Source organism: Corvus moneduloides, chromosome 6, assembly GCF_009650955.1.
Source record: "Corvus moneduloides isolate bCorMon1 chromosome 6, bCorMon1.pri, whole genome shotgun sequence".
Classification (NCBI taxonomy): Eukaryota; Metazoa; Chordata; class Aves; order Passeriformes; family Corvidae; genus Corvus; species Corvus moneduloides.
Window position 1 is genome coordinate 12,012,849 of NC_045481.1, and position 25,698 is coordinate 12,038,546.

The following is a 25,698-nucleotide window of genomic DNA, read 5'->3' on the forward strand; positions in this document are numbered from 1 at the left end:
ACTTCCTTCACAGAAATTTTCTTTCCATACTGAAGTATTGCATGAAATAGCGTTTCCCTCAGAACGCTTCCTCAGAAAATCCTCCTGCAGAAGAGGAGGCTGAACTGGGCACAGAGCAGGAGAGGTCTGAATCCTACAAAGCAGCACTTGTACCTGGCACTTAGCTCTCAGTTAATACTGGAATGGGTTGTCTGGAGGAGCTGTGGATGCTCCATCATGGGAAGTGTTCACGGTCAGGTTCAATGGTGCTTTGAGCAAACTGAGCTAGGGAAAGGTCATAGAATCACAGAACCATTCAGGTTGGAAAACACCCTGTCATGGCTTCAGTTGGGATAACTTTCTTCCTCGTATCTGGTTCAGTGCTGTGTTTTGGATTCAGTATGAGAATAATGTGGATAACACAGATGTTTTGGCTGTTGCTGAGCAGTGCTTACCCTAAGTCAAGGACTTTTCAGTTTCCCGTGCTCTGACAGTGAGGAGATGCACAAGAAGCTGGAAGGGAGCATGGCCAGGACAGCTGATCCAAACTGCTGAAAGGGTATTCCACAGCATAGAGTGTTGTGGTCAGTACATAAACTGGGGAAGTTGGACTGCAAGGGGCTGATCACTTTTGGGGGATATTTCCGAAAATCCCTTCATACCCAAGCTGTGATCCTATGAATAAAATTAGTGTATGTTCATATATTGTGTTGGTGTTGTGCAGACTTTCAGTAAGAAATACACCAACGTTTTTTGCACTCCTGGTGTGGGTGATCACTTTGCAGAAGGCTGGTGTGCTGGTTCCAGCTGCAATAATGTTCTTCATAGTAGCTAGGATGGAGATATATTTCAGATTTTTGCTGGAAATTACGTTGATAATACAGGGATGTTTTAGTTGTTGCTGAGCAGTGCTTACACAAAGCCTCTCACCCCATCCCACCAGTGAGCAGGCTGGGGGTGCACAAGGAGCTGGGAGGGGACACAGCTGGGACAGCTGACCCCAGCTGACCCAAGGGATGCTCCACACCATGTGGTGTCACACTGGCAAAGACAAAACTAGGGGGAACGTTGGCCAGGGGCTGCTGCTCAAGGACTGGCTGGGCATTTCACGGCTGGTGAGCAATGGTTTTCACTTGTATCACTCATCTTTCTTGGGTTTTATTTCTCTCTGTGTCATCTTCCCCTTCGTTACCTACTTTTTTTTTTTTGAGAGACGGCTCTGATTGTGACTGCAGCGATGGGATGTGGCACGGGAAGCTGGATCCACAGTGTCTGCTGCCTGAGACACAGGAGATGAAGCACCATTCCCTGAGGGGACCAGTAACATTAAAGGATAGGCAGCTCTGCTTTGTCTTACCAATTGTAAACTTTATTCCCTGTGGAGCCAGAATGACCTTTAATTTCTTTGAAATAAAAATCTGTGCAAATACGGTGAATAACTTGCATGTACAATGTGCTATCTATTTTTATATCCATTCCAAATACAGAAGGATATTAATGTATTGGAGTGTGTGCTTCCATCTGATAATATAAAATTTCACTGCAATTCAGCATAGAAATCCACCAGAAAATCTCATAACTCTCATAACTGCTATCTGTGTTTAATTCACATAGGGCATGGCATAAAACCTTAATCTGACATGCAAATGAGTTTAAATCCCTGCATAATACTCTTTCTACACAGTCATCATTGTAAATGTGCCCTCATCTTTACCACCCCAAAATAAAGATCTATTCTGACAAGACAAAGCCCTGCTGATAACTTCTGAAAGTCAGTTAATGAAAGACTTTAATGAAAGTGAGTGTCATGACAAAGGGCTTCTTTCCCTCTGCAAGGCATTTGAAGCCCACAAGGTGCAGCTCTTAGCCCTCTTCTAGAGACAGTTTCATGCCAAGGATTCCTGGCTATTGTGTTGTTCGACCACAGTCCTATGATTTTGGGGATTTAATTCTTATCCCATGTCCTATGTGCCTTGTACACAGAGCCCTAAAAAAATGCACCACCTGATTGGTTTCCAAAGCATCTCCTTTCAGGAGAACTTTATGTGCTGTGAAAATAAATACACCATCCCCAAACAGCTCTGTTTGGTTGGGTTTTTTTTTTTTTGGTTGGTTGTTTTGGGTTTTTTGTGGTTTTTTTTGCTTGAGTTTGGATTTTTGTTGTTGTTGTTTTGTTTGTTTTGTTTTGCTTGGTTGGTTGGTTTTGGGTTTTTTTAATGCTGTGCACGAAGAGGCCAGCACAGACATTATGCTTCACCCTATCAGCCAGTCAAATTTTGCTCTTTTTAAAAATAAGTCATTGATAACATGATCAGAACACTTAAGCAAAAGCACTGGAAGACCATTCCACTACTGACAGGGAGAAAAAAAAGATTGATTTAAATTGCCTCCAGCAAACCACCCCTGTTGATAAATCCATGGCAGAGGTCAAACCCTGAACAACTTGGGCCATGAAGGAAGGAACCCTAGAGATTACTAGAGTTCATCCTTAAATGCTCTCATGTCAACAGGAACTCACATGAGAGGAAAAACATGCTTCAGCTGAAAAAATGAAAGAAACTAAGATTGAATGGTAACTTCTGTAGGCACTGAGCTCAATGAGAAGACTGAAACGTGGTGAGGAAAGCCCAGTGAAAAGCATTTCAATATCTCCAAGCAAGGTTAAACTGGAAGAAATAAAACCACCTAATTTTAAAACACATATGTACATCATCACTTTCCCAGTGTTGCACAACAATTAAAACAAAACCCCAAAATCAGCTGATTAGCACAACAGACACTTTCAGAATCATGTGATAAAAACCCCAAATACCCTACTCCATCTATTTCTCACGTAGTATGAGAAAATACCAGTTTAATTGATGTGGTGTGAAAGCTGACAATATGTTTTGCAGTTTTGTTTAAATAGCTAGTGTTCTCACATTAGCTGTAAATGAATTTTGACACTAAAAAGAAATGTAATAAAAATAATGTGCAATCCAATAATTCAAGATGCTGCTGACCAGGACTCATTGCTGCATTACTGTTTGTAGTGCAGATATGAAAAATGAATTTTTGGTAGAATTTTGGGGTTTAATTAAAATATTTAGCTTAAAGACAATTTTTGAATTTGCACAGAAATGTATGGAGGTTTGAGTCTCATTAAAGGCTATTCCTTTTCTTTAAAAATATTGTATTTCCTTTCATCTTTAAAAATAAAAGGGGTATTTTTACAGTTTTGTAATTTGCCATGAATTTGAGCTTCAAAATGGAAACACAAAAGAATGTTTAGCTTGAATTTCTCTTTATTTTGAATCAGAAATCTGGGGTTTTGTCATTGCCTTCAAGATTACCAAATATTGTCATTTACATTATGTGCATTTGAAAACAAAAAGTGAAGCAAAATGTAATTTCAGAATGAAAGATACATCCTTCATCTCTTCAGGAAGGTGGAAAGTTCCTCTTTGGTTTTAGTAAAATAAAAAGTACAACCAAATGTAACACATTTCTGTGAAAAAAAATTTGGTGTCCATTAAAAGCACCTTGGAAACCCTTGGTGTGGACCTCTCAGTGAGTTCCCCAGGCTTGAGGCACCTTAAGAATGCTCCAGAAGAAAAACACAGCTCTGTGTCGTATCTGTAATTTAACTTTAGAAGCTGAAGAGACCCTACAGTGAACGTAAGCCATGGCAGTGAAGTGTGTGAGAAAACCTGCAAACCTGCCTGCAAAGCAGACTTTGGTGCAGCTCCTGCACCCTCAGGCCTCACTGATGCACCCAACACGCTGACCTTCACGGCATGACCAAGAGCACAGCTCTGCACACTGAGGTTTTTGCCACGGTTTCTCACTGTACTGCTGCAAAAAATAGTTTCCCTGCGTGTTACACTTTGCTCCTGCCCCCAACTCAACAGCTCACTTTGGTGGCTGTCTGCCTCTACAATGTTCTGCACCATTTGCAGCGTCAGGGAAAATGTTATTTAAAAAGACAGCGGTGTTGAAAGATCTGACTGTAATATAACGTGATGTAAGACAAGAAGTATATACAGCATGACCCTCGTTGGGCAATTTCTTGACACACCAGTAAACTCTGATAAGCAAAAAGAGGTGCACTCTCAGGCTGATGAGAGAATGTAAAGCCACCCAGGGGCCATCTCATCTGTAAGAAAATCATTGCAGTAACAGTCAAAAAACAAAAAATGCAGTTACTCTGTGCTCATAGGAATATTACAGCACAGAGCAAAAAAGGAACCAAATGTCAGCTCATCTGAAGAGCCAAATATCTATTTTCAAGCTTTAAAGTTGAAATATTATATTTAGAATAATCAGAAAGGTCAGAGAGATGAGAAATGAAATAATCAGCAGGAAGCATAAGGCATGCTTCCCTTTGGATCCTCACCTTTGTTACACTTTTCAAATCCCTCTTCCTTCCACAAACTAGGGGTAAATAACTCATTTATCTGAGCCAGGAGTTTTCTTGCTGACTCTGACAGAATCAAGCTTTCTCTTGGTGCCTTCTGTCTCCACTGCAGATCCAGAAACTTGTCCACACACCCGGGCCATGCATCTCCAGAGCCTTTGGCTCCCTACATCCCTCTACCCCTCCCTCCCTGATCGAGGGTGCCTCTCCTGCTGCACTGTGCATGGTAACTCTTGCCAGCCCTTGCATTAGATGTGCCACCCTTGTTAGTCATCACCAGCACTTAGTGCTTTGGCAGGCTCCAGAGGACACTGAAAAGGCTCTTCTTTGTGTCCAAGTTCAGTTTAGCCCTGCTGTTTTGCTGATTCAAAGTGTTTTCTTTTGCATTTAGCAGGGATCCTGTAAGATCTGCTGGCAAAGCATCTTGAGAAGTGAAACTGCAAGGTATGTATTTGTAAATGGTGCAGGGGAACCTGGGGACCCAGATTCAAATGTGCAGAGTCATTTCTATTGTGGATGCCAATGGTGAGCCAAAAAAAGAAAAAAGCAAATACTCCATAATCTAAAATGCCTTAGAAGGGATATCAATTAAATTTCAGGACAATCCATATTCAAATGGATTTCTAACAACATCCAACCTTCTGAATGTCCTCCTGCTCCTGTCTGCAAAGCACCAGACCAGCACAGAGGTACCTGCAGTTCCTTCTCCTCACTCTGCCACGCTTCAGGAAATGCACCATTTCTTCACAAGAACGAGAAATGTGCATTTAGCAAGTTTAAGCAGTCAAAAGAGGTGATAACCTCAATGATTTTGACCCCAAGTTTATTTTTAAAGATGTGAAAAACCCCAAGATACTCGTCAGTTCATCTCTCCTAGCGTGCTGTATGGCACAGCGGATGACTCACAGCTTCCCAGGCGCTGCTCTAACCACCAGAGGGAGTTCCCTGGAAAACCAGCACCGGAGGAAGCGGAATTAAAATTCATGTTTTCTGCAGAGATCTCCAGAATACCAATCAAAGACCAACAGATAGAGCAATCTATGCAAATCTGATTGACGGTGATTGCTTGGCAGGGTTTGGCTTTTCTGTCAGTAGAGGTGGGGCAGAATCTCAAACGCACCGCCAGAACCTGAATCACGCTGTGTCCTCCTCAGCTGTGCAGCTGAGCACGTACAAGGGCAAAGGCTGGACGCTTGGAGACCTAAAATCACCTATTAGGAGATTATCTCCTTCCTGAACTGCAGTACGGCCCCATGCTGCTCCGTTCTGTCACACTTGCAGTTTGCTCCCTGCTGTGTGGCAGGACTGTGCAGCTTGTTGGGCCACCAGCCAGCAGCGCAGGACTACAGCACTCACCTCCAGGTGAGCCCTCCTCGCTCTGTGGAGAGGAAAGGAAGCTGCACAATTACTGTAAACTAGATGCCTAGCATTTAAATGGATGAAGTTCAGTTAAATGCATCCCATTTTCAGCTGTATTGCTTCATTAGAATTAACTGGAGAAATTACAAGTCATTGCCACAAGAGTCTGAGATTCTGCTTCCAGAAGGCAAAACAACCTAGAGCTTTCGAGGCCCTGACTTGGTGTAAAATAAGATGCTGGATGACTGCAGAGAGTCACCTAAGAAGGCACTAATAGACTTTGTGTGAGCTCACCCAGGGAATACCAGCCAGCAGGAGAAGCTGCTCTACATGCTTTTGCTGGCAGCAGCATTGGCGATTCACTTAGGGGCTGGAATTAAGGAGACTTTCCCCTCAGCTGAGCCTGCTGCTGGAGAAGGTTCCAGAGCTGTGCCCTGCCTCCTCAGCTGCACCACTGGCTGTCCCTGTGCAGTCCCCTGGCCCTAAACACTGTGCTTTGACCAGGAACACGTTTTTAGTGAGTGCTGTTTGCACAGTGAACCATGGCACATAATGACAGCATAGTTTAAAAACAAAATTAAAAATACTACCAACTTTATTGGTGAAAAATCCTCTTAGCCCAGCAACTTATTCCTGACTCCAATCTATAAATGTGTGAATATCTTCCTAAATCCACTTCTGGTGTAAAATAAAAAAATTTGCATGCGAAAAGCCCATCTGTTTGCAGAGCTCAGGCAGTCGGAGAAGTGATAATCTGATGTGCACTGCTCATGTGAACACATATATGGACATGCACAACACGTATGTATTCCTGGGAATTCTCATTAACTGTCCCAAAGAAATCCGTGGAGCATCACTAAAAGTATCACTTTATGCACATTAGTTTCCATGTCCCTAATTTATTATTGCTAAACTAGAGGTTTAATTATCATTGTGGTTACTAATAATTACATCATAATTAGAAATTATTAATTCATTAATTACAAAGTTTGGAAGATGATCATAGCAAAATTGTCTGGAACCAAAGAAGGGCTCTTAGCAGCAATCCTTTACAGTCAGTGATGAAAAAGAGAGGGAAAATGGGATGAATTTTGCCTTTAGGGACACCTGGTATGTAACTGACTGTACCAAGAGCATCTGTTACTGTTCCATTACCACACAGACATCCCAGCTCAGGTACAAAACCCGGGTGCTACAGATGCTTAAGTTTTCCTCCCATTAACAGGAAGATCATGGTCACACAATTATTAATTGTTAGGAGTGGGATCACAGCTAGGGGAGTATATGAGTTATTGTGCAGAGACAAAATATTACAGTGTCTGGCCCTTAGCTGAGAATACAGAAAGTCTACTAAATAAAAAAAAAGCAACCAAGACCAGGCTGGATGGGGCTTTGAGCAACCTGATCTAGTGGAAATTGTCCCTGCCCATGGAACTGGGTGGTATCCAAGGTCCCTTCTAATGCAAACCCTTCTATGGTTCTATGACAATTACTCAAACCTATCTTAATCCCTATACATTTGTGTGTCTCCTTTAAAGTTAATTGCTGATAAAAAAATTAGATAGTACCCAACAACTGGCATACGGCACCTGTGAACATTATAAATTAAGTAATTGGAGAGGGTGCTAGAGCACTAATATTAGACCACATTATCATTATCAGAATGAACCATTTCTGCAAGATGATTCAAACTGAATACAGCACTTATTCCTGTGTTAGGTATATTGGGATACTTACTAGTGCTGTAAAAAGTTGGAGATGTCACTTTCTGTACAATCTCTCGTAAATTTCTGAAGTTCACTTTTCCAGAAATAAAAACACCATTTGGAGAAGCACAGCACCATTGTAAAAGTCGGTCTAGTTTGGCTGATTCAGGTTTGGAGATCCTGTTAACAGTTATCACTCTTTGCAAATCTGGATCTGTGTAACTACCACCACAGCACACTGCCTGGTCATTCTTTTTAATTTTTTTTTTTTTGTTTTAAGAATGAGGGCATCCCTTACTTAAAATAGTACATTTGTTTTCAATATTCTTTCTCCTCTTTTCTTCTAGAAAAATTTCACAGAAATGTTCTTTTTAATGTACTCTATAACATTATATATTATGAATTATACCAGCATTTGGCTCTAGAAATCAGTGTGAATCAATCCAAAGAGAGGGGTGAGTGCCAGTGCATGTACAGAGGTAAATACAGCACTGTTGTGCATGGAATTACAGCACCTCTAACTCATGCAGGGTCAGAAAAGGAAGACAAACCGCCTTAAAAAAAGCAATTCGTGTTCTGACATAAAATCATGTTATTTTAGAGAACACCCCAGGACACCAAGTATCGAAGCACTTTTAAGAATGAAAGAAAATGAGCGCAAAACTTAAAGAAGGCTTGTGAAAAAATACAAATCTTTTCCAAGAAGCAATTTCTCTTTCACTAAAAGAAATCAGATAATCAATAAATAAATGTCCCATAGACTGTTCCTGGTGAGCAAAACAAAATGCACTGAGACTCAACATGCCAACGTATGGCATTGGAAAAGGTAAAGAGAAAAATACTGTTCTCATCACAAAAAGCCATTTGTTCTTCACATGCTTCAGATTGTTTAGAGCTGAGAACTCTAAGCACAGACCCTGGGTTTCTGCAGGAGGTGAGAAGGCAGCCAGGTGCAAACCCAGTCCTTTGCTGGCTGCCTGTGGAGAGCAGAGGGGCAGGGGCAGGGGCAGGGCAGAGCCCACCACTGCCCACTGAGGAGCTGAGCCTGAGGGTGCTGGCAGCACAGGGCAGGTACTCCTTCTCTACCACATCCCTGGAGAGAGGAGAGGAAGGGGAAGAGGGAGAGTGACATGGAGCTGCTTCTGAGTCACAGCATCTCCTGGTGCAAGGCACTTTTACACTTCTGTGGCTCGAGGCTGAATTCCACTCACAGCCATTGCCTGGCAAAGGATGTGATGCATTCACAGTCCAGAGTAACCCCAGAAAAGGAGCCCTTGACAGATGGAAGAGGCACTTTCAACAAGGAAACACCCATAAGTGGTCTCCAAATGAACACTGGCCAAAATCTGGCCTATACTGCTGGCACATAAATTACTGGACTTGTTAGATTTTGATAATTATTTTTTTTCCTAAGCTAATATATTCTTCTGCCACTTACTATACTCTAGTGAAAAAGCCGCATTGAATCTTCTATCACTGAGCTCTGGAAACTTCTCCAGTTTGCACCACACTCAGAAACAGGGGTTTGAGGGCAATAGTGCAAGCGAATCTTGCTAGCACAAGTCAGCGTGTGAAAGTCTCTCTTAAATCTCTCAACAATTTTTTTCCCCACACACAGTTTCCTTCCTGGAGTGGTTTTCATTTAGCGCAGAAGAGCTCAGCATAGCAAAAAACATCAGCAAGAGACTCAAGAGCCTTTGGGTTTATAATGCTCTGCAAAGAGCAGAGGCACCTTTTGTTATTCCAGATGTTTGACAGCGGCTCCGGCGCTGCCGCCGCTCTGAGTGGGGATACAATGGAGTCCTGCAGGAAAGTGGCTGAGACGCACACAAGCAACATGTCATGGGTTTTTATTTGCATAACACTGCCAGAGCACTTCAGTGCCCTGGAAAACTTCCTGCTACCATCTGGGGGACTGAAAAACTGAGTTGAAAAAATGCCTACCTCTATAGAGCAGAATAATTAAATAATGGTTTGATACCTCCTGACAGATGAATAATAGCAATGATATTTACAGTTCTAGCACTGAAAGGACTCTGTAATCCCAGTTTTTCTATTCACAAATGAATCAATTCACCTCCTGTCCTCCAGTCAGCTGGAGCCAAGCAAATACAGAAGATTTACACTCACTGCTTCTCCTGGCTGGGGCAACTTCTTCCAGTTCTGGTTTTAAACATGTTTCTCTTAATATGAAGTGTACTCAGGTTCCTATAAGTTGGTTAGAGCCTTGTGCTAATAATGCCAGGGTTGTGGGTTTGATCCCTGTATGGGCCATTCACGTCAGAGTTGGACTCAACAATCCTTGCGAGTCCCATCCAAATCACAATATTATTTGATTCTGTGAAATGTCATATATCCTATTAGGAAGCCCAGGCTAACCTGAGAAGAGCACACTTGAGCAGTTTGGCAGGGGAAGCTTGCAAGAAAAGTGCCTATTATTCCAGGAGAAGTTTGGCTGTTCTGGAAAGACAGGCAGAGGGCTTGTACCAGGACTGTCATCCCACTCAGCACAGGCAGAAGCTTTGGGAATTAGACACAATGAGTGGTCCTGTGCCTGAGCTGATGTTTTCAGCTGGGGTCACAAGGGACTCCTGCTCTCACAGGGTTGGGCAGAGACCTGTCAAACGTGCAGTGGGCACTGCCTGGGGTGTGCCTTTCACTGGCTGCTCCAGGAAAATAAATTCCCACCTAGTTTGCTGGGTAACAGCTCATCCCTGTCCAGCTGGCAAAGGAAGGAATTTATTTCTATAGTAAGCAATATACTAAAAGATTCTGGATGTCACGTGGACTTTTCTGGAACAGTTTCAGTGATAAAGCAATGCACCAGATGAAAGGAAAAAGCTCATCATCTTATTTCAATTTTCCCTCCCTCTTCATTGACTTACAAAGCAGAGCAATTTAGATCAGAAACCCCCCTATCTGCAGAACATTTCTGAGTGACTAAAGTCAATACTGAAACTGGTGTAGGCATGAGGCTGGAAACGTTGTGAAATTTATTTCTCTAAACCTTTCTCTGGTGTTTTTGAAATATGTCAGTCAGAAAATATTTATTCCCCTGGGAAAACTTTTGTTTTTTAAAGAAGCAGAAGTCTTTTGTATTTTTCACATGCACCCAATTAACCATTGCCTGCAGGCTGCTATTTGGCTAGCATGAGGTGTCTGACCACATGGATCATATTTACACTAGTGAATCCAAAAGTTTGTTGTTTACAAGTTCTCTATGCCTAAATTATAAATAGGAACAACATCTAGAATGACTTGGTTCAAAGACCTGCAGCAGAATGCATGCTTACAGTTCTGCAATGCCTATGCAATCTGAAGTTACACGTCTTTAAATGTTATTATCACTCTTAAAAGTAAAATGTGCACAGAATACACCATCTTAGTGCTTTATAATTAGCACCAACACACCTGATAGTGTGGGAAATGAGTCCACAGTGCAGCATGCAAAGCACCTTGCATGGAGCACAGATCTCTTTACCCCAGCACGGTTTTGGAACCAGCTGGCTGCAAGTGGGCGTTGTATTCTGTGGTGGGTCCCTTCCTTTATTGATGAGTTATTTTATGTATTATGCAGTGCTGTAATGAAGATGCAGTCTTTTGTCTTCCCACACTGTGTCCTCGGTGGTGCTGGGAAGTCTTGGGGCAATATTATCAAATAAAACAGGCACTGCTTTTTGAAGATGAATTTAGATGACTCAGTTTCCCAGAAGTTACACTTTAGAAAGTTACACTGAAAAACTGAGAGATGCAGGACTAGTTGGCAAAATGTTAATGAAAAAATGAACTGAATATAACATTAGAAAAAATATATAAAACCCTGTGTATGAAATCCAGTGCACCACAATCTTCGCACACATCCTTCACTGACAGAAACCATGCAAACACTTAGGGCATCTAATTAGGAGAGACAATGTATGGTACATTCTGCCAGTTTATCTGCTGTTTGATGAATCAATGCTTTATTCTTTTATTTCTCCGAACTGTTTTTCAAGAAACTTCCTCCCAGAAACATAGAAATGTCACTTCTGAAAAAGGATAAGAGCAGAATGACTGAAGGAATGGAAAAAGATCTCAAATTCCCAAGCACTTAGTAAAATCCAGATTATGGGAAAAGGGGCTGGAGAAATACATGACAAATAATCCACAGTGGTGGAAAAGGCAGCAGATCTTCTAACCAGAGGAACAGGAGCGAGGAGCAATCTTTCTGACTACCAAAACATCCTCTCTGCAGAGGTAAGGCTGAAGAGGTAAGGTGAAGCTGAAGGCACAGGGGCTGAACTCTGCACCCTCCATGACCTATGTCTGTATCGCATAGTTTATAAGACACTTAGAACAAGAAAATGGCTTTCTTACAAGGAATAAATAAAGAAAAAAATCACTATTAGTTTTCTTCAAACCTCTCTCCTTCTATTTCAAGCTTTCCTCCAACTTCTCCCCTCTTAGTCAGATAAGGCAGCTGACCTCTAACTATGATTAACTCTGCAATGAGCCCTCTGCATAAGGCTTTTCAGCAGCTGGTGTTTACATTTAGAAATAGAATTTTCATACATTGTAAGTCAACAATAACTATCCAAGTCCCCAGGGCACAGACATCAAAAGGAAAGCAAAAGTTCACAATACGTTATAGTCACTATGTCCCAGGCAGCATTTACCAGCAGCACAGATCAGAGTCTTAATTCTTCTCCAAGAGGTACCAAGTCTTTAAGCCATGGAAGCCCAAGATGCCCTCAGAGCTGATCACGCCAAGCCACAAAGCTGAACCACTGTCCCCTTATGCAACATGGGAACATGCAGGTGCTGCCAGCAACCAGCAGGGACTCAATGTCTGACGCGAGCAAATAAGGAAAGTAAAAGATGAAGAATTCCTTTGCCCGTCCCCAGAGATTTGGGGAACAAGAAAGGAGAGGAAATAGTCTCATTCCTTCTCTCAGGGAAGTGTAACTACTCACTGGGAGAAGCACTGAGTGTACAGGCTCCATTAAGCCCTGCAGAAAGTTACCTTCATTACAGGCACCACTGGCTTTCCTACAAAATTACAGCAGGGAAGAACTTGCCCATTTTAGCTTACTAATGTTCTCACATTATGTCCTGCTCCAATAACCATGCTGCCCTGCCACCAGTCATTGCATCTGGTAAATCTAAGAAGATGTAAGCCCTGAAAAACATGAAAACTCAAACAACCTGTGGGTAAAATCTGTGAAAATTTTTCCACAGTCTCCTGGGGCATGAAGGGGTGACACTGTGCCCCCAGTGAAACCTGGCTGTAGTCGACAAAGTAAGCTAGTGACACACTACCTTGTACCAGGTAACTTATGCCAGTAAAAGGTCTGACCTCACAAAGCGGACACCCATGAAAGAAAAACAATTAAACTGGAAGCTGTTTGTCATACTAATGGTCTTTAAATGACACCATTAAAGCACTGTAAGCAAGAGATTGGTAATGAGCAAATCAGTGTTATCATTTGCTCTCATTTTGCAGGCTGGCTCAGGACCAGCATTTCTCTTTTTGTTTGTAAAGGAGAACAGATTAAAGGGATGTATAAGGAAATCAAAGTAATTAGACACATAAACAAGCTGACAGGTAAACAATTGTGATTCAGTGAGGCAACTGTCAACCCCTAAAGGAAGGATATTTGTAATATTATTGTGGTTTTAGTCCCATTTTATCTCACTTTGGATTACTCCTAACATAATCATTAGCATCCTTACCAAGCACAAGAATGAGCCAGGTCTGTGTTCACCTCTTTCAAGGCTTGCTTTAGCCCACCCTGGGGATATGCACTGAGAGCAGCTCCCACCACAGCACTAAGAACATGGACACGTGTGAGGTGGCCAGCCCTCCCCATGGGTAAGAGTATGAGTGCATCCACTGCAGAAACACAACCAGCCAGAGAGCTTAGACTATGGCTTTTCTCCCAACTTTTGCAAACTTTGGGATGTCACACTCCTGGGAAGACACCTGCCCCAGCACTGATCTTGACACGTAACCCAGGTAAACACAGGCTGGCTATAGGATCAGATTCAGCCCATTTAACCTTTGGCATTTAACAGAGCCCTTGGTTTAGTTTTCACTCATGCCCCATGCAGTCAGTACAGAGAGATCAGTGCATTTTAGCTTCTCTCATGAAGAAGAGGGACAGTACAGTAATTCCCATCACTGATTCATAACTCTGCTCATTTGAGGGGACCCAGCCATTTGAAAGTCAGCACAACCTAAAAATTATTTCCAACTCCCCAAAACACAGACCACTATAATTTTTTTGAACTAATTCAGCTTAATGCACCATTCAAAATCCCACACCATTACTGTGTGCCAAGACTAGTTATTTTCCCAAATGTAACAGTACCCTGACTCCACGTCTGCTGAAGATACGATGCAGTCTCACATTTTCTGCTGTAGTCTACCATGATTAATTTTAGTTTATGGAAGTGGGTGGTAGAACGAAGGGAGAAGCAGCCATGGAATCCAGAATCTATTCAACTATGGGAGGATCAGCAGAACTCAAACATCATAATGTCTCAGTGGGGAATATAGGAAAAAACGAAACATTAGAAATAGCACGTGCCCAGTAGTGCACACAGCATATTCCAAGCTGTAGGGCAGCAGATAGGGTTTGCTGCCCTGTGAATGTGGCAGAGGGAGCCTCTGTTTAACCCTGTGGTTTTGGTTGAGCATTTTATGAGTGTATGAGCAGTTCTGGGCATACAAATGCACCCCTTAAAGCTGCGATCCATCTGCATAAGCGCATGGGCAACGTTAATACATGGATGCATAGATATAATAAATACTTTTTTTCCTAATGATTTTTCCATATGAAAAAGCAGACCCTAATGCTGCATGCAGGCAGCAGAATGGATGGAGTATGCAGGCAATGGCTGTGCCTGAAAAGATATATGGATACGTGTATTTGTGTTAATTCCTATTCACATTAATTCATGCCCACAAAAGCTTAAGGGCTATAGAAGCCTGGAAGAGCAGATATGAAAAAACATTTTATACCTTATATCCATTATGTACTTTTGCTGTAAACTTGCATGCTGAGATCATGGCAGTAATGGGAAAACTTACGATGATATAAAAGGCTTCATTCTAATCTATTATCAGTGTGTAGCTAATATAATATTAAAGAGAAATACCTCTGGAAATAAATTTCATAATTAAAAAAATTGATAAAAATGGGTATTTGGGGAATTTGTTTCATAGAATCAGGTTTTTTTTAAACAAATGCTGAAATTTTCTTTAATCCAAATTTCAGTTTTTGACAAGCTCAGATGTAAAGGATGGGACAACTGGAAATCTTTGAAACTTCTAACACCTTATGTATGAGAGAAGAAGGGTTGCTGAAGACTGAGTGTTTACCAGACCATTCTTTTTTTCTCCAGAAAATGAAGTTTTGTATCTGTGACCCAATTCATGTCTTTGAATGTGACACCTACAAACTCTAATTACAAACTCTTCAGCATGGACTGGATTTTAAACCTGTAAAGCATCTAAAGCACACTTTTGGTGTGCTAAGTAAATGAATAAAAAAATACCCCCAAAAAGGCAAAATGCAAATTATTGCTTACTGTATATGCATAAATTTCTCAGAAATTCAATAGGCTTTCCAAGTGCTCAAAAATACTTTCTTAAAAATACCTGTTGTTCATTGCTAGGAATAGTTAACATAAATAAAGTGTCCACTTTAAGGCAGTTTCTTGTATTCAGCCTATGAGCAATAAATTCTCATCCTGAGACTCGTGTTTCCACAAGGCACCTCGCTGAAGTAAACTCAAAATCCTGCAAAAACCTCACTCCCTTTGACTGGAGGAGACAGATGGGGAAAAAAACCTCCAAACAAATTTAAGGGCTTTTGGAAGAAAGGCAGAGTCATCAGAGACGTTAAACCAATTGCTACACCCAGACCACAGTCAAAGTATCCAAATTTGGAGGTCTAAAAGGGCTGGGCACATCTGAGCAGCCAAAGAGCTCTGTACTCTTCAGACTTTCATGAGTTTAGGACTGGTGAATCTTGGCCAGATTTCCTCATGAAGTCTCCTGCTGTGGCACAACTACAGCTGAAAATGTTCAAGCTGAAGAAGGCAGAATTAAATCCTCAGTACTTCTAAATATAGCTAAGAATTTAAAATATTTCTTGATTTTTGATGACTTTTGCATTTTCCAGCTTAATAGAATGAAAATAGCAAAATAAAAAAATCTGAACTTTTATATTACAAGTACACCTTTTAGTGAGACGTATTTGTGTATTGAAGGTTGTCAGGAGACAATCTCTCTCTGAAGAGCTGCTGTCCATCACCAGTGAACACTGCAGTGAAACCTGGATGGCAGCAAGTGATGCAAACCTTGACTCACCATGTTTGCAAAAGGAAAATAGGGCTGTGGCGTGTGTTTGTGCAGGAAAAAAAAAGAGACACCACACAAGCACTGCTCTGTTCCCAGCCCAGGAGCTGCAGAGAGGTCATAAGCATGTGACTGAGGGCAGTGCTTCATCCAGCTACCACAAACCAGAAACGGGTTTTCACTGAGAAACCAGGACTTTATTTTGGGCCTGTGTCAAGCTAATGCAATGTCAAATTCACAGAAGAGCAAACTTCACCACAAACTACTTCTACAGTCAATATAGTATCCAATGACCAAGGTGCCACACACTCCTCTTTTGGAAAGCCGACCCACAAGAGCCAATGGCTGGAGCTGGCCCAGCACACTGGAAATACCAGCTCCGAGTCCTATCCTGTAAGATTTTGCTAACTTGACTCTAGCTTCTGTTTATTTAAAGTTTTATTCTGCCACCTCATATGTAAAACAACACATATACAGATCCACATAAATCAGTGGGGCTACCTGCCTGCTGAAGCACACCCAAATAACTATTGATTTCCTATGGTGAGTTAAGGCACCATGAAAAATGAGCAGAAAGGGAAATAAAATCTGGAAACATGTACAATTCATACCACAGCAAATGCTGATCTAAAGGCTGTCTACTGGAAGCTAAGGTTTTTTATTATAATGTGTTTTATAATGGCATAATATCCAATACAACTGCACTAGGTGATTGGTAACAAGCACTTTAAAATGTCACAGACATTAACAGAGATTAATTTACCTCCATCTTGTGAGTTCATGATATTCAGAGCAAACAGCATTGCATTGGAGAACGTGGTAGCCTCTTCTTTGCTTGCAAAATTCAAGCCATAGACCTGCCGTGCGTCGCGCCATTGATGAAAGGTAGGGGTTGCTTGATTGTACTTCAGTCCTTTCACAATTGAGTAATTAATCACTACCTGTGATTTGAAACAGAGGGGTAAGGATTAAAAACAGTTCTGTTTTCAGTGGGAAAAAACCACCCAACCCTTGTGTAAAGGTTACCTAAATGGGTAGAGGCAGTTCCTATGGCAGCTCCTACATGGCTGCATGGTAAGGCAGCGCTTGTTTCGATGACAGAAGACCCGCATCTGGCGTGAGATTTACAGCAGTTCAACGCAGCCCCGCGGACTCGCAAGCCAGTTTTGCAAAATCTATTACCTGCTTGTGTTTTCTACAGCACCTCCACAGGATGCAGCTGTGCAGATGCTGCAGACAGCTGTCAGGAGCCAGCAGCCAGTGCCAGCAGCTGTTTCCATCTTTTGGAGGATGATCATGCACAATTGTTAGAAAAACAGCTCTTGGCACTAACCCTACCCTATAGCACATAAATGTTTGACTCATTGCACCAGTTTTGCCTTCCTCCTCCCATGTGCCTGATCACCAGCAGCTTCTTGTGCTTAGACTTTTTCTTTAGAATCAGTCAGGCAATGACAAAACCAGACAACCATTCCTCTCCCACCTTCTCTCTTGCTGTACGTGTGGGTTCTCCAGGGAAGGGGTGACTGCAGCAGAAGGCTGTTTCTTTTGAAATTTAATCTGCTAAGTAGAATGCCCTGTTTATCCCTGAGCAGAGCACAGGGACACCCAGCTACACAACACAGCTGGGATCCAGACAGAAACCTCCAATCTTAAAGTGTAGATGAGGGTGGAGAGGCAGGAGTGTCCACTGCACCACTGTACCACTTTGTACACAGAATTTATGTTAGAGGTGGTTCCCACATACCAGAAAACCTTCCAATACGTTTTTTGCAGTCTGACCAGCACTTTGGAAAGTTTTCTGTTAACACTATGATTGCAATTAAAAAGCTTCAGTGTATTTAATTCGTTCAACAACATTTTTGTTAGATGACTGACAATTCTTAATTATACAGGCAGACTTTTAAAACTAATTTCAAAGATTAATGACTCCTAGCTCTGAGTTTTAAATTTTCAGTGAGTTGCCAGTTTAAATTGGCAGAGAAACATTAGATGAGCACCTAATAAGGAACAAATTGTTTTACACACATTAGTATTTTTGAAGGATAACACTGTCTCATTGATACAGATGTCTTGTAACTTTACTATATTAATATACAAAAAATTATGGAAACCATAGCAAGAAGCAAAGAAGCCACTACACCACTAGATAATTACAGATATACTCTTATTTCTAGGATGCATTTACTTACTGAGCCAGCATTAGAGAGTGATGTAGAAGATAGTCTTTGAGTACCTGGTCTAGCTTTAGGCAAAAATATGATGGTCCAACAGTTGTACTCAAATCAGTATCATTATTAAGGCTCCATGAAAATGCACTGAGAAGCAATCAGGCCTACACTGCTTTTTTGGACACGTTTCATTGAGATTCCTGACCAGTGAGCCAAAGGAAGATGCAGCCCTACATTGGGTACACAGGCTCCCAAGAGTTAGTCCCCTAGAAATGGGAACTGTATCACCAACATGCTGCGTGGGAAAACACCCACACCAACCAGAATGAAGTGGAAACTGGTCACAGCAAAGGCATTGAACTTCCTCTTGTATTTGACAGCTTGCATAGCCTTTTTTCTTTGAAAAACTGTGACATCACCCCCATTCTTCCACTGAGCATTGGGAGAGCCTGTACCAATGTTGCTCACACTCAGAGAGTCTCTCGAGCATCAAGTAGACTCATGCCTGGATTACTAAACCAACAGTTTTAACATGGACCAGTTTTTAAGTCTTCCAACCCTTTTCGAGTAGATTAACCAAGGAAGGCACAGCCAACGTATTTGAGGAAATGTTTAGAAAGATTGTGAGCTTCTACCAGGCTTTCAAAGTGAGTCTTTCTCACCTACTAACAGAAATCTCCGTTTCAAAGGACACCACTGTCAAAGCCCAAAGAGCACCAGAGGGTGCAGTGAAGCTGTTCAACAACTAGGCCAGAAACTGTGTAATGGAAGTCAGGTAAACTGCTCAAAACCTGCTTCCCCAGAACACTGACCCAAGGAACTCCAAGGATCTGCTTTGTTCTGAAGGTTAGATCCCCTTAATTGAATAAAGACAGAATTTGAATGTTGACCTTCAGTAATCATCAGGATGCCCACACATGTAACACCTTGTCTTCAAACTCAAATCAGAGAGTTTAAAACTAGGAAATGGAACTTAAAATAGCCAGAGTTTGATTTTTACCTCCTTTGCCTCGTGTTTATAGAAAATGGAAAAAAGAGGAGGGGATCTCCTGCTGTTGTTAAGAATAAGTGCACAAAGGTGTCTTGTACAGATGGTATGGAGAATCTGCAAGGCACATGATGATAATGAAGTGCTTCAGAGCAGTAATTAAAATAAAGAAGGTCTCCCTGTTTGAAGCACAGGGGTTTTTTACAGGTGCTTCTAAGGGATCTTTACTCTATAGCTTCGTCTGTCAGTAAGAGAGCACATCTGCCAGGCTGAGCAGACCAAGAGTTCATCTTTTAATCTTCAGTTTGCAGTCTACAATAGGTGAATTGGAGAAGCTCACTGGAAATCTTGCAGAAATAAATAATGGATTTGTTTATGACAAACAGTTCTTCCTATAACTCTTCACCTAGAATTTGACTTAAAAGCTGAAACAACATTTTATATGCCACTATTTTTCTTTTCAACCCCCTTTTAGTATTTTATCTTCCTGAAACAATGTAGTCCTGTTACTGATATAAATGTCTGTGTTGTTTTGAAGCCTGTTAAATTCTGTATTTCAATGATCTCATATGGCAAGGAGTTTCACAGACCAGTCATGCATAGCATTATATTGATACTTTTCAATGTTCCTATCCCTATAATGTTAAAAAAGAGATTTGCTTCACTTCTACCCTGTACTTCCCTTCACCCTTTCACCTCAGTTTCAGGTGTAGGCTCCCTGGGACAGGCAAGGAATTTTAGAATCTATACAAAAGCTCAAAACAGATGCCCTTCCTTTCAGCTGTGGAGCTGTGAGTTGTCAGCAGTGATAGTGGTGGTGCTGAAGGGACTGAGTGGGCTTCAGGGCAACACCTGAGGTGTAAGCATAGCCAGGATCATGGGAAGAGTTCCCACACAAGTCTCACCACCAATACGTACTTGCTTATTGAACCAGGACAAGAGAATTGCTTGTTTCTCCAGAGCATGAAATGGTTCAGCAGGTTGTTACCAGCTTGGGCCCTGCCATGCTGCCAATGCTCAGGCTCATCTTACAGGGACCAGACACAACTGCTAAAACAGGGAGGATATAAAAATTGCTACAGCTGAGGCCAGATTCTTTACTTCTATAGGCAGGCCCAAACCTGATGAACTTCTAATAAGTTACAACAGTGATTATTGGTTCTTTCTTTTTTCAAAAACTGTGGTTAGCTTATATCCCAGGAATCCCGTCCCTGCCTCAGTTTTGGCTTGGGTTCACATGTGAAATGTCTCACCTTCCCCAAGGCCCTGTTTTTACATTCACTTCTCAGCCACATGAACACACCAGCCCCTCAGGATGTGATTCACTTCTGAGCTGCACCCTTCTCCCTGCCTGTTTGTTCAGCATGTGTCTTTGGTTGATGAGATCATGCTGAGCTGACATCACTTGATGTAAAGTCCTAATTTTATACCCTCAGTTGATCCGGACTCTGGACGGGGGAGCTACTTCTTTTCAGCTAAGCCATAAAGATGGACTACTTGTATGTTTTTAGCTTTGTGAACTTCTTGCATGGCGACTGAAGCTCACATACGTCACCTTTACAACAGGCCAGGTGACAACAACAGCTGGCAAGTTGCAACATGGGTGTAAAATACATGGTTGCAACTGTTTGGCTTCAAGAATCACAGAATCATGGAATTGCTAAGGTTGGAAAAGACCTCAATGAACATCGAGTCCAAAATGAAGGCCACAAGGGAACATCAAAGCTCATGACGTTAAGCGATTGTAACACTGATCTGGCCTTAGCTTCAAACCACTTCTGGCCTCTGTGGCGACTTCAAAGCTTCAGGACTGTACTTGTGGTTTTCTGAAGGCTCCTGCTCAGGCCAGCATGAACCTCTGCAAGGCTGCACTTTGTGCAGAGCAGAAGGGGGAGTTCAGGTACAGCTGCCACGCACAGTGAGCACCTCACCCAGACACACATCGGAACGAGAGCTGGGGGCCACTTCCTGGGGGGAGAATGATGCTCCAGTTCTGCTACTCTACAAACCATATTTGTCTGTGATGAGCTTTTCAGACACTGTCAGCTAGAGAAGGAGATAAGGAGATAAGGAGATAAGGAGATAAGGTAAGCAGAATGAGAGGCAGCATCATAAGCTCCAGCACATGCACCAAAAAAGGGCTAGGAAACAGAAAGGCAGCTAGACAGAGACAAGACAAGGAGTCTACAGAAGAAGATACGTAGAAAATGAAAAAGCAGATGACAATTAAAGAGAGATATTATTAGAGGTGTATTATAAAACAACAAAAATTAAAAGGGAAATAAAGGCAGGCAGGGATGAAGCCATGAAGACTACTCTAGTCTGTGCCTTGCCAAACAGTATGTAAGAAAAGTTAGAATTGTTTCTCCATGGCATTGTTATATCACATATTTTAAACTAATTTCTCAACTCTTCAAAAATCGGTGTAGCTTCGTATGTCAAATCACATATTAGCTGAAGATTAGTCCTTTTCAGATAAATATGTATTTTCTAGAAAATCAACAGCTTTACTAAAGCCTCAGTTTCAGTGAGATTTAACAGAACCTGAGAGCAAGCATGAAATGGCTTGAACAGAGAATTATTTTAACTGAAATTCATTTCTGTTCTCTTTAAATGCAAATACTTAGCAAGCCTAGCAAGCTTGTGATTCCATGTGAGACTCATATAAAATATATTAAATTCTGAATCTTGAGACTTTCAGAGTGTTTCTTTGAATACTACTATGCTACACTGTCTTGACTTTGTTCATAATACTGGATTTTTGCAATCATATTTAAGATGAACACTTTGTTTCAGGCAGTTTTAAATGACTAAGGTAACCTATACTTTCTGTTTATTTGAAAGAGGGTTTTTAGTCTTTAAACTCTAGAAAAATATATTCTTCTACCTGTTTCCTTCTGAATTGAGATGATTTTTAGATAGCATACAGCCTCTTTATAAATTGGAATGTCTGCAAGCAAATAAAATATTACAGTTAATGCAAAGCATGTTCAAAGTGCAGTTTAAGATTTGACATTTTAGTATGTCCTACTCTTTAAACTGCATACTCTGATTAAGACAGACCTCTGGTACTTAGCCTCCTTTACATGTTGACTTCATGACTTCTGCTTGTTTTACACCAGCTATTCAGTCCCATCTTAGATTGCAGTCACATGAAAATAATTTACATTCACCTGCTAGCAATGTAAAAGTGCTAGTATGGCCTAGGACAAAGCAGTACTGACCCTTCACAACTGACTAAGAAGCCATTGTATTTCATTTCTTTTTGAAAATATTTTCTATTTCTGAATGGAACTACATTCATATATTGCCTTTGCTCTACAGAGAAGGATAAAAGCAGTCACAAAACTTTTGGCTGATGTTTCAGAAGTGCACTGAAAGGAGCTGAAAATCACTGCGCTCAAAGCCCACCTATTTTTGTTCTGCTTTTCCTTTTTCAGAATGATGACTCTGTATATGCACAGCATAGCAAAGTCATTACCACTTCCAGTAAGCAACCTGAGTAACTTTTCCAGTTGGCCCAAGCATCTTTACAGCCATCAGCTGAGGATCATCTGCTTTTCCATAAGCAGATCAATCCATTCAACATTTGTGGCAGCTGAGAGGTGATGATGCCCTGGCTCCTGCTCTCCAGGTTGGCCTGATCTGGCGCAGTTTGGCTGGACTTGCCTGGCCCCTGCCCATCTCTCACACCAGCAGCAGTGCTCACCTCACCTTCCCAGGAGGCAACACCACTCCTGAATCAACAGGCAACCAATGGCCCACTTTTTCCTGATCCTTGTGCCCCATAGAGGGCTCGAGGTGAGCACAAGAAGTGGGCACTGCCAACCAGCCTCATGCCAGTGCACAAAGGGAGCCCTCAGCTCTGAAATTCCTGCTCTAAAATGCAGGTACTGCACTGCTACTCAGCTCAAGTAAACTTCTGTTTAGGGTCTGATTGTGACACTGGGTCAGGGAGCTCCGATGGCATGTGCTGCCCAGCACACCACAAACCAGGCTGTCAGAGCCACACCGTGGCAGCCCTGGGCTGAGCATCGTGCTTTGGTGGCCAACGGGGGTCTGATCCCAGTTCTGATAATCTAAATCCCACATAACTCCTTTAATACCCAAGGAGGTCCTGCAGAATTAGTCCGCTGTAAATCAGATCACAGTGTGCACCTAGGATTTTAAAGTGCATTACAAGGAACTAATTGCTTATCACAGTAATGTAATAACCACACTTTGTGGGACAGCAGCGCAGAACAATTGATTTTTATTTGTATTTTTAATATAGTACTAAAAACAAAGAGTAATTTGGGGGGAGCTGAGAGCAAAACCTGCAGAGTGAATAAGACTCATTTCACAAGAAAAAATGGAGGGGGGGAAATAACATTCAAATCTCTTTGGCATCTACCAAACATTCTTTTTTCAAATAAGCAGTAATAACTTATGATATATTCTGTGTGCAAAAATTTATACAAAATCTAAATGACTGGAGTATAAACAGGCTAGTAGGCACCTTGCAGGGTGCAGGAAATGTTGCATTAGGTATAGAACTGAGGTTCCCAAATGAGATCAAAGGTTAATTTACAGGAAACTTGATACAGTTACTCACTTGTTGATCCTGCAGTTTAACTCCAACTACCCTGAAGGTGTTCGTGGCTGTATTGTGGTATATGTTGATTCTGCTGAATCCCTGCTGTCCAGGTTTGATTGGTACCCATTTCTTACTGGTATCGTCATAGACCATAACTGAAGCTCGGGCTTGGCAAATACTCTGTTCACTGGGGAGAAAAAACCAACAAAATCAGGAAAGAAAACAGTGAATACTGCTTATTACTTAAGACTTCTAAAGGAAAAAAAACCAACAGAAACTATCAGTACTACTTACAACATATGTTTTATATGAGATCTGCTAATCCTTTGAATGCAATCTGTTAAATTAAAGCTGACATGTATGTGTTCACAGACTTAAAAAACCTCCTGTATGCTGCTGGTTTGAACCGATAATCTATTTTATATAAAACATTAATCCCCGAGAAATAACCTGCATCACATAAACATTATGAAAACTGTCCAACAGTATGAATGCTCTATTTATTTTATGCATCTATTGGCAAGCAAAGCCTTTCACATTTGCATGAAAACCCACCATTATTTTACAGCTTACTGACAAAACAAACATGACACCCACAGCTGAGTTATACATTTAAAATTGGAAGCCAGCAGACCTTGAACCAAAAGCCACGTTAGGTAAACTGAAGAAATCAATTAAGTTAATCCAGCTGATGCCTAATACCCAGACCCACTGACGCACTTGGAAGTCCCAGAATACATGGTGCAAAACACACAGGAATGCTTTTTTCCTTCATCCTAGCAGCAAAGAAAGTGGGGAAGGGGAATCCACGAATGTGGATGCATGCCAGCATTAAAGTACATAAACATTATTTTGTATAGCGTTAATAACTATTTTTCTCCTTTATATTCACAGATATTCCATAATACATTACCTTTTATTAGTCATATCCTGACTAATATACATATAGAGAATCATAATAAAACACACCCTTCAGGAGCAATAAATGCCACTGGCAAATGCTGTGACATGTCAATACAGGCCAGAATTTCAGTTCCACTCTCCTGACTTCCCAGCCACTTTTCTTATATCAGAGGAAATAAAAGTCCCTCATATGAAGAAAAAAATGAATCCTCCAAATGTTGAAGATTTGAGATCTTGAAATGTAACACGGATTTTCAACAAGCAAATAGTGCACTTTATGATGCATTTATGATTCAGTTAGTGCATCTAAATGGAATTGTTGAGATCTATGTCCTGCAAAAATTCTAAGTTCATGACTGTCCTGCTAACTTTAGACCTATATATAGGTATATATACCTTCCTTCCTTAGCCCAAGCCATATTAAATAATGTCCAACAATGCAATACCAAGTGGTTAATCCGCTTTGCACACAAATCCTTTTCCCCCTTCTTGGTTTGCTTTTGCCTCCCCAGCACACACACACACACACACACACACACACACACACAAATAAAGGAAAAGCTCCTGGGTGATGCTAAACGATATTGCTGCACTGCCACAGTGCCAAATTACACCACTTGTAAATTATACCAACTGCTGCACACCCAAACCTGCCTGACCCCATCACTGTCATCATTTTAATGAAAGGGGGCACGTTACTGCAAGTATTAAGAGGATCTGGGTTGATCACAGCAGCAATTTTCAATCTTTTCTGATTTGTGGGTCTCAAACAGATTTTCAAGGCAGATGTATCCCCCATGGTACACTAAAGCCTACTGACTCTGGCTTGTTTTGTCAATCACTTTGCACAGCCTTCAGGTAGTCCACAGACCTCCTCCAGGCTGTGGGTAAGAGCCTGGAAAGCCCTCACAGCATTTACAGAGGGAGCAATGATGCTGGCAGACATCTCTATGAAGAATAAGGTAGGAAAATTCAGAATAAATTGTGTTTTTATTGCGTATCATAGAAACAGCTAAATTCTGTTACCAGAGCAATATATTCAGATCAGAAAGACTAAACACTATTTTATTTATATTGTTAAGAATTCGTAAAATCCAGCTCATCCACCAGTTGTTGTTGCTTTGTGAGATACCTGGAGAACAGCTGTGCCTTTGCTGATGTACTTAACCAGCAAACACCTCTCCCTCCTGCTTTTTAAGGTAAGCTAATGTCTTGTGGCAGCTCCTCCATATCTGACACGAGCAGCTGAGGGATTTGAGCTCCTTCCAGCCTGCCT

At 41.5% G+C, this 25,698-nt stretch overlaps 1 protein-coding gene across 9 annotated transcripts in view; it reads right to left on the reverse strand.

Moving 5' to 3' along the window:
* EVL (Enah/Vasp-like) overlaps positions 1 to 25,698 on the reverse strand; it is a 121,449-nt gene that overhangs the window by 45,597 nt on the left and 50,154 nt on the right. For all 9 annotated transcript variants that reach the window (XM_032112803.1, XM_032112807.1, XM_032112805.1 and 6 more), the window contains exons 2-3: positions 23,538 to 23,706; positions 16,548 to 16,725 (exon numbers count right to left, since the gene is read on the reverse strand). In XM_032112803.1, the coding sequence (XP_031968694.1) occupies positions 16,548 to 16,725; positions 23,538 to 23,672 (313 nt within the window). In that variant the 5' untranslated portion in view covers positions 23,673 to 23,706. The remainder of the gene's footprint in view (positions 1 to 16,547; positions 16,726 to 23,537; positions 23,707 to 25,698) is intronic.